Source organism: Nannospalax galili, unplaced genomic scaffold (assembly GCF_000622305.1).
Source record: "Nannospalax galili isolate Female #2095 unplaced genomic scaffold, S.galili_v1.0 scaffold538, whole genome shotgun sequence".
NCBI classification, from domain to species: Eukaryota; Metazoa; Chordata; class Mammalia; order Rodentia; family Spalacidae; genus Nannospalax; species Nannospalax galili.
The window spans coordinates 324,173-333,219 of NW_008343842.1; the positions used below are offsets into that span (position 1 = coordinate 324,173).

At 46.8% G+C, this 9,047-nt stretch overlaps 1 protein-coding gene and 1 pseudogene across 1 annotated transcript in view; one reads left to right on the plus strand and one right to left on the minus strand.

The window, feature by feature from the left end:
• Positions 1–3,406, plus strand: part of Saysd1 (SAYSVFN motif domain containing 1) — a 10,955-nt gene extending 7,549 nt beyond the window's left edge. The window contains exon 2 of the mRNA XM_008840041.3: positions 2,848–3,406. Within this exon, the coding sequence (XP_008838263.1) occupies positions 2,848–3,174 (327 nt within the window). The 3' untranslated portion in view covers positions 3,175–3,406. The remainder of the gene's footprint in view (positions 1–2,847) is intronic.
• A 4,514-nt stretch (positions 3,407–7,920) lies between these two features.
• Positions 7,921–8,823, minus strand: LOC103739719 (annotated as a pseudogene).
• Between the last annotated feature and the right edge of the window lie 224 nt (positions 8,824–9,047).

The window sequence follows — 9,047 nt, forward strand, 5'->3', positions numbered from 1 at the left end:
GCGTGCCTCCCTGACCTAACAAACTAGTCCAACAATAAAGACAACAGACAGGGTGGAGGGGACAGAGGAAGGGGCTACTTGCTTACCCTCGAGCAGCCAAAGAAACAGACAAAACCAGGGGCCTACTTGCCGAACAAACCAAGGTTCTGGGTGTCGCCAACACCGTGGGCAGGAGTCCCCAGGAACTCACTTTGTAGACCAGGCCAGCATTGAACTCACAGGGATCCATCCACTAGCTTTTGCCTCCAAAGTGCTAGGATTAGCCACCATGCCCTGCTTGTAGCAGCTGTGACTTCAGTGCTGGGAAGGCTGAGAGAGACAGGTGAATTCCTGGGGCTTGCTGGATAGCCAGCCTAGTCTAGTAGACAAGCTCCATGCTAATGAGATACCCTTTCTCAAAAAGTACGGGAGTGGGCTAGAGAGATGGCTCGGTGGTTAAGAGTACTGACTGCTCTTGAAGAGGACCTGGGTTTGATTCTCAGCACCCATATGGCAGCTAACAGCTGTCCCTAACTCCAGTTCCAGGGGATCCAACACTCTCTTCTGACCTCCATGGGCATTTAACACCCAAAGCTAAGGTGTCCATAACTCCAGTTCCAGGGGATCCAACACTCTCTTCTGACCTCCATGGTCCCTCCAACCCCTTTCCCTACCATCCCCTCTGCCAGTTTGTTGGCTGTCAACTCCTCCCATCTCCTAACTCCAACCCCTTTCCCTACCATCCCCTATAGAGCACCTAGTTAAATATAAAGGGCTTGAGAGGGACCAGATCCTGGACTGACATTTCATCTCTGCCTGTTGCTAGCTGCCTGTTGCTATTGTTGCCTATTACTTTAAGAGCAACTGCTTAACCCTTCAGTGTTTCCATACCAGTAACTGGACATAAGAATCCCACTGTCTACATTTGCAGGGGATCAAGCATCCTTGGAGGCACTCTGTAAGTGGTGGTAGAGGAGCAGGATGTGTTTTATACTGTGAATCGTCAAGTAGATTGAGCTTACCAGGAACTGCATTCTGTCCATCAGTGCCTGATCCTCTGCTTGGGCCTCCTGAGTGAGCAGCCCACATTGCCCCTGTGTCTGCTCTTGGTCCCTTGCAGTGTATCGTGTGGCAGACAGAGTGTCACAAATGGACATTGGATTGTGCTGGTTCCTATTGAGACCTTCAGTGGTTTGCCATTTCCAGAATCTACTGTGGCTTACCTGACTGAAATGGTCTGGCTCCTGCCTGCCACCAGTTCATCGATCCTGCCCCACCTTGGCCAGGACACTGCAGTCACTCTGTCTCTCTGGTTCCCAGATAAGCCAAACCTTCCCTACCTGATGTCCTCCTCTTTTGGGGTGACAAATATTGTGCCCACTGGCCAAATCTGAAATGGACATCTCTCTCTTTTATAAATGCTGGTAGTAGTAGAGCTAGCCAAGGAAGGTAGATCATGCCCAGTTCATACATTGCACTGGCCTCGGAGGAAGGCTAGGAGTCGGGGGAGAAGAGGACCTAGAGGCAGCTCTAGGCCTTGGGATGTCTAGGTTAGTCAAGCTGGGATAGAGGGGTCATTTATGAAGCAATGGATTGTGGGTTGTGTTGTACGAGAACATTTTAGGCTCTTATTTTTCAAGTTTTAAGTCCTGACCATCCATGGATGGTAAAAGCAACCCAGAGGCTCTTATCTCCATTAAAAGCTGCTTAAGGACTGGAGACATGGCTCAGTAGTTAAGAGCACTGGCTGCTCTTGCAGAGGACCAGAGTTCAGTTCTTAACACCCAAAGCTAAGGTGTCCATAACTCCAGTTCCAGGGGATCCAACACTCTCTTCTGACCTCCATGGGCATTGCACACACATAGTACACTTATGTACTCACAGGCAAAACACTCATGCTCACAAAATAGAAATAAATAAAAATCTTTTTAAAATTAAGAATATGAAATACAGGTGAGTGTTGGCGGGTGACATAAAAATTTGGTTTCTGACACCCATGTGCTGGTATGGAACCTCTTTCTTACTATGTATCAATAAGATACTCCTAAAAAGTTTGAAAACTTTTAGAGGACTAGCGGTCACACTCCCTAAAGCCACCACACACCAGGCTCTCCTGTTAGCATCCAGAACGGGAGCCTGTGTCTGGCCTTCCCAACTAAGAGGTCTTGACTTTAACCTGTAGGCTGTGGGCACTTACTGAGGATGTGTGGGCAGGAGGAAGATGATGACTTATAAAATCCATTTAGCAGTTGTACTCAGGCTGACTTGGAGATGAGGAGCCCTAGGAGGCAGGGAGTCCAGTTAGGAGCCGCTGCCGGCCTGGGGATGAGTGATGAGGGCAGCATGGTGATGGTGTGGGATGGTAATGCCTATAATGGCCGGTAATGGCCATCGCGGTGATTTGTTTTTGAATACATGAAAGGGATTTTTGTTTCCTGTTTTTGGTGTAGTCTCCATTTTAGAACCGAGTCACTCTAGATATTTTAGCTCATCTAATCAAATCAGCAAACGTGTGTTGACTGTGACAGCACGGAAGGCGAGCCTCGCCTGCTGCATTATCAATTACCGAGCAGGTTTTGTTGGGGGCACAAATGAGCTTTTGTCAGCAGCCGGCTAATCCGAAGAAATGGCCCTGGTGAATGGAGCCCATCTCAAGGCTGTTGGGCTTTTGTGGGGTCAGCCTCGCGAGTGCTGACCAGTTTTGATTTGGAGCAGGGTGCCTGAGCTCTCTGGCGAGAAGGGCAACGAAACAGAAATCAATGAGCCGGCACTGCCCGCCTAGCCAGGAGAACTGCCTTTTTCGATTTGTTTTGATCCTCTTAGCTCCATTACCCTCCCCTACTTACATCTGTTTGTTGTGCATCCTAGGAAGCCGCGCGCCTGCTCCGGGGGAGCTCAGCTGTCCCTCCGACCTCGCCCTGTCCCCAGTCTTTCCTGACCAACATCACCTTCTTGAAGGTTCTTCTCTGGTTGGTCCTGCTGGGTTTGTTTGTGGAACTGGAGTTTGGCCTGGCTTATTTTGTCCTGTCCATGTTCTACTGGATGTACGTGGGCACCCGAGGTCCGGAGGAGAAAAGGGAAGGAGAGAAGAGTGCCTACTCCGTGTTCAACCCGGGCTGCGAAGCCATCCAGGGCACCCTGACCGCAGAGCAGCTGGAGCGAGAGCTGCAGCTCAGGGCCCCGCAGAGCAGATAGGACCGGACCCTGCTGTTACAGCCAGCCCCTGCAGGTCCTCCCCAGCCCTGGAGCCCAGAGGACAAAGGACAGTGGCTCTGTGTCTCCAACGTTCTCCACCCTTCCCTCATCTGCTACAAGTTCATCTTGGAACTCCTCTGATTTTGGTGACATTTTCTAAAAGACACTCACTGTGGAGCTGATGTAGTTTATAAAAGCCATATAAGAAAGGAATCCAGTCTGTCTCATTATTTGAGAGCAGTGACTGTGGCCTCCCAGGGATGCACTGGGGGCGGGGAGTCTCTCTGTTTTAAATATCCAGCAATTTGATGGATGAATAGGCACATCAGGACTGTGTGCTAAACACAAATTCCTCTTTAAATTTACATAGTGAGTTGTAGGCCAGCCAGGACTACATAGTGAAACCCTGTCTCAAAAAATAATATTTATGGCATTTCTCTGAAAAGTTTAAATTGTAAGTTTTAGGGAGTTTTTACCTTGCTTCTTACATTTTCAGTCACTGATCTATTGAAATATAAAATGTCTGCAGAGCACTTGGTTTCCATAAACAGGGCCCCATACTTCACCCGACCGGTCTTTCACTTTCCCGTTACCCTGTCCCCACCCAGAAAAGGAAGAAGACACAAAGTCTTAACCAGGCAAAGTCAATACTGGAGATTTGGGTTTTTTTATTTTACGTACATAAGTGCTTGCTTGCATGTACATAGGTACACCACTTACATACATCACCCGCAAAGGACAGTAGAGGGCATCACAGAATTGCAGACAGTTGTAAGCTGCCCTATGGGTGCTGGGAACTGAACCCCAGTCCTCCGGAAGAACAGGAAGTGCTTTAACTGCTGAGCCATCTCTCTAGCCCCAATATTGGAGCTATGATAAGAGATTATTAATGATACGTTCAGCAAGAGAAACTCTCGGGTGTGTGCTGTGGGGAAAGGTCAGAAGTAGAACTTGACTTGATACCTACTTGGGTTGTCTGTCATTTTCTTTTTGTTTTTCGTTGAGTTTTTTTGTTTGTTTTTTAAGAAGTATCTCATGTAGCTCAGACTGGTCTTAAACTTACCCTGTACCCTCTGGTTTATGTGGTGCTGGGGACTGAACCTGGGGCTTTGTACATGCAAGGTAAACAATCTGCTAACTTGGCTAACATTCCTAGCTGTTTCTCATTTTCTAGTGAAAATCTATAGAGTAAGCAGTCTCATTGTCTGTGGACTCTGGCTACCAGTTACGTAAACATCTGCAATTAGGCCTGGTCTGGGTGCTTCTTCCTCTTCCGGTACAATCGTGGAGTTGGAGTTTGTTGAAATTGGGCCACACACACCATCACACGCTTTTTCTGTGGATCATACTGATTTGAGTAGTTTTGTCCAAAGTAAAATTTTAAGGAATTATTGGTCCCTTCAGTAAGTTTCCAGTTTCAAAATTAAGCTATCAATTCTTTAAAATTTTTTAAAATTTATTTTTATGTGTATGAATGTTTTGCCTACATATATGTAAATGTACCCAGGCTTGTAATGCCCACAGAGTCCAGAAGAGGGTGTTGGATCCCCAACCAGAGTTATAGACGATTATTAGCCACTATCTGGTTGCTGGGGTTGGAACCCAGGTCCTATGCAAAAGCAGCCAGTGCTCTTAACCTCTGAACCATCTCTCCAGCCTCAAGTTATTAATTCTTATATTATGTAGGTACATTTTTTTAAATTGATTTTAGTGAGAGAGAGAGAGAGAGAGAGAGAGAGAGAGAGAGAGGGAATATGAGAGGGAATGTGCATGCAGGTCAGAAGAGGACATCAGATCCCCTGGAGATGGTTTATGAGCTGCCATGTGGGTGCTGGGAACAAACTCAGGTCCTGTGTTAGAGCAGGAAGTGCTGAGCCATCTCTCCAGCCCCTGAAGATAATGTGTGATATTTATGAAGCATTGTTAAGTAATAGAGGCCTGGGATTAATTTTGTTCTTCCTTGTTCAGTTTACTTATAAAGCAAATTCTTAGCTTCATTTAAAATTATCTCTTATTTATTGAACGCCGAGCAGACTTATTGCCGGTTGCCCGAACATACAGTCTAGCTTACCTCTTCCCTAAGGTGGTCTGTGATAATGGCTTTGCCTTCTAGGAAAAGTAAAGGAACCAATTACACACCTGGCAGGGAGGAGAAGCAAGGACAGCGGGTATTTGCTGTTCTTGTCAGACCATTAAGCTTTAGGTACAGTCTTGATTTTCCGAATTTAGGCCTGTTGACCTCAAAATTTCCACTTAAGGCCTGACAAGTAGCCCAGAACGAGGCTGCCATTAAAAGTACCTTCTGTCACCAGAAAAAGAGCCATGGGCATTCGCTGTGGTAGCTGCATGCATGAGTGTCCTCGTGTCTGTCACCTCAACACCTTAGGAGTAGATTGGGCTTTGTTCTCGCTGGGGACACGCCACCTTGCCTGTCCATGAGCTTCTGGAAGGGACCACCCCATCCCCAAGAATGACAAAGAACATTCCTGCTCTGCCCCACAGACAGGGCCACCACACTCACTCCTGAGTAAAGATGGTTTGTTTCATGTGACCCCAGAGAAGAAGAATCCAGTTACAAGGTTCAGGCATGTCAAGAACTATTTTCTGGGACTTCTGCCGCTCTGCCTGGCCACAGCTGGCCATTTCTTTTCATTCCAATTTCACTGTGTCTTTAAGCCCCAAGTGGCCATCCTTCAGACTGGCAAGCCGTTACCCAAGTTCTCCCACTCAAAGTCACCTTCAAGCAGCTTTGGCCGTTTCTGAGGGCTTCTGCATGGGATGTTTCAGCAAGGATGATTTAGGGATATGTTTTGTGCTACTAGGATACACCTTGAGTCTAGAGGTCTCTTTCGCCTATTGCTTGATTTGCACAGATTAGGCTCAATTCTGCCACAAAAGGTTGTTACACAATTGAATGGCCATCTAGCCTCATTTGGGCAGGAGAAAGGAAAAGAGGAACTATGTGGTCTTGTTTCCTAACATACTCACTGCAGCAAGTATTTGGTGATACCCCGGCTTGACACTGCTGGGACGCAGAGAAGGAGGGTCAGGAAGAGTCAGATGGATCCAGGGGTAGGGTGGGATGCTGTGATGTGCCTTGCCGCTAGGGGGCAGTATGGAGCCGCAGCAGCCCTGCCTGGGTCCCTTTACCCCATACTTGATCTTGGTATTTGAGGAAAACCCTCTGGTATGCTTCTTGGAACAACTTGAGCTGTTTGTTTTTTTTTTTTTTTTCTTTTTTTCAGGCATTCTTTTCACTTCAAGATTCATAGAGGAAAGGCCTCCTCAGAGGTCCTGGGAAAGGCATAGAAAGCCAGCATCAGTGATTTATTATATACATATTTTAAGCCAAAGCATCAGCCCCTCCCTAGCGTTCACAGGCAGCTGTGCGTTCCCTGTCTCCTTCTGAGCTTTGAGGGATTTGGGGTGCAATGACTAGGAACTTGCATAACTGACCAAGAAAAATTGGCCCCCAAACCAGAGACAGTAAAACTGGAATTCAATGTTCTGATTTCTGTGACACTTATTTTATTTCAAAACGTTGGCATATTTGGGCTAAAGACTTGGATTTTGTTCTCAAAATGCAGAAGACGCTCTGAGTGCCCACACAACTACCTCAAGGCTTGTAACAGCACAAATAGCGTGTGCATGTGTGCGCATGTGTGCAGCGTGTGTTGAGGGAGGGGTCTCAAATCACAGTGTGGGTGTCCACATGTACATGGGGATGCCAGTGTACGTGTGTGCGTGAAGAAGCCAGAGGTTGACATGGGGGTGTCTTTCTCAGTCACCCCACCATATTGTTTGACACAAAGTCTCTACTGAGCTTGGAGCTCAGTTATTCAACTAGACTGACTGGCTAGCCAGCTCCAGGGATCTGCCATCTGTGCTGTCCCAGCTCTGGGGTTACAAACAGGGACCAGCTTTTTGTATGGGTGCTGGAGATCTGAACTCAGGTCCTCATGTTTACGTAGCAAGCGCTTTACCTATTGAACCATCTTCCCAGCTCAGAAATCACTTCCAGTTCTGAATTTTATACACTATTCCCCTCTTATCCATAGGAAATTCATTCCAGATCAATAGATAGAACTAAATCCTGTATAACCCTTTTTTCTTATATACATATACCTATGATTGGGTTTAAATCATAAATTAGACACTGTAAGCAATTAGCAACAATGATAAGTACAACAACTAGAACAGTGCACTGTTAATGAAAGTTACTTAAAACTTGTATATTGATTTCTGGAATTTCCTATTTAGTACGTCTTGTCCTCTGTGAACCACATAAGTAATTGAAACAGCAGCAAATGAAACTCCAGTTAAAGGGAAACCACTGTATTGTGTAGGATTTTCACTTAATATTTTCTCAAGTCATAGATGGCTTTTTTTTTTTTAAGTCCCCAAAGCACTTTTTATTTGAGGCAAAGAGAAGTCTGATTGAAAAGATCACAATTCCAAGCACTCAAAACTCAGCTGTTAGTGACTCAGCCATTTTGACTATAGATCTCTGTTTGGAAGGGAGCACAGGTTGAACATCCTCAGGTGGGTTAGGAGAAGGAAAGACAGACTGGAAAGACCTGAGCTGACACTGTTCTCTGGAGTGTACATCAAGCTAACACATCCTCAGTGTCTGGTCTGCAAGTGCTGTGCGGTGCTGAGGGACCCAGGCCACACTATGCCTGGAAGGACAGATGAGGCAGGAAGGACAGATGCAAGTCGCTTGGGAAAGTGAAGGCCTCCACAGCTTCACACTTCTGCGTGGAAGGGTAGTTCGGCACAAACCCTCCAGGTCCTGTGGTGGCTGAGTAAGGTGTTCAAGTCCTCGTTGCTCAGCTTGAAGTCAAAGGTCTTAAAGGTCTTAAAGGTCTCAGCAATGCGTGCTGATGTCACAGACCTGAAGATCATCCCCAAATTCCTTTGTATGGGGAATCAGATCAGCACCTGGGCTGCAATTTTCTTGTATTTGGCTACAGTCACCTGGTTCCTGGGATCCTCCAGGAAAGAAGAGTCCTCAGGCTCAGCCCAAGGCCTGTCAGGAGAGATGTAGGCAGAGCCTTTGGAATGCGAGTACTGGATCAACTTACTGAATTAGTTATGGGTGGCACTTGATGTGGTCAACTGCAGGCTTATATTTTAAGCCACGTTTGTTTTAAGGTTCTCTCAATCCAGAGAAAGAAGTAGGAGACACCAGTTCATTTCACCAGACCATCCATGACCACCCATGGTTGTCCAAGTGTCCACAAAATTGGTGTCACTGGGAATCACTTTGCCTGATAACCCTAGCAATAAATAATCAGGCTCAGGCTTGAAGCCTGTTGACCAGTGAATAAGGTAGAGGTCTGGCCAGTCCAGCTTCAGGCTGCTGAGTGTTTTCCGGCAGGCCCCTTTATTCTTTTGTGGTGGAACATGCACCACAGTTTGCTAAGGACGATGAGCTCCTCACATTTCACCACCTGCTCCCTGACCTTCTCCTGGAGGACCCCCTCTGCCTTCTCATTCCAGTATGCCTGAGCACTGTCAATGTGGCCCTGCCCAGTGTCAATCACAAACTTTACAACTTTGGTTACCTGGCATGAAGGGGGACATCCAGGTGCCTAGGTTCAGGGCGGGCATCCTGACACCATTGTTGAACTCCAGGAGGCTGGTCATGGCTGTTGTGTGTTACAGACCCTGGTCCCAAATTGTGGTTTGTTTCCCTTTTCTTTAGTGTTGATTTTGGTTTTTGAGATGGTCTCATATTGCCCAAATGCACTCAAATGCTAGGTAGCCACACTGCTTGTGAACGCCTCACCCTCCTGCCTCCACCTCCCAAGTGCTGGAATTTCAGGTATGAGCCACTACCCTGGAAATCAATGGGTGTTGTGAAAAGACAG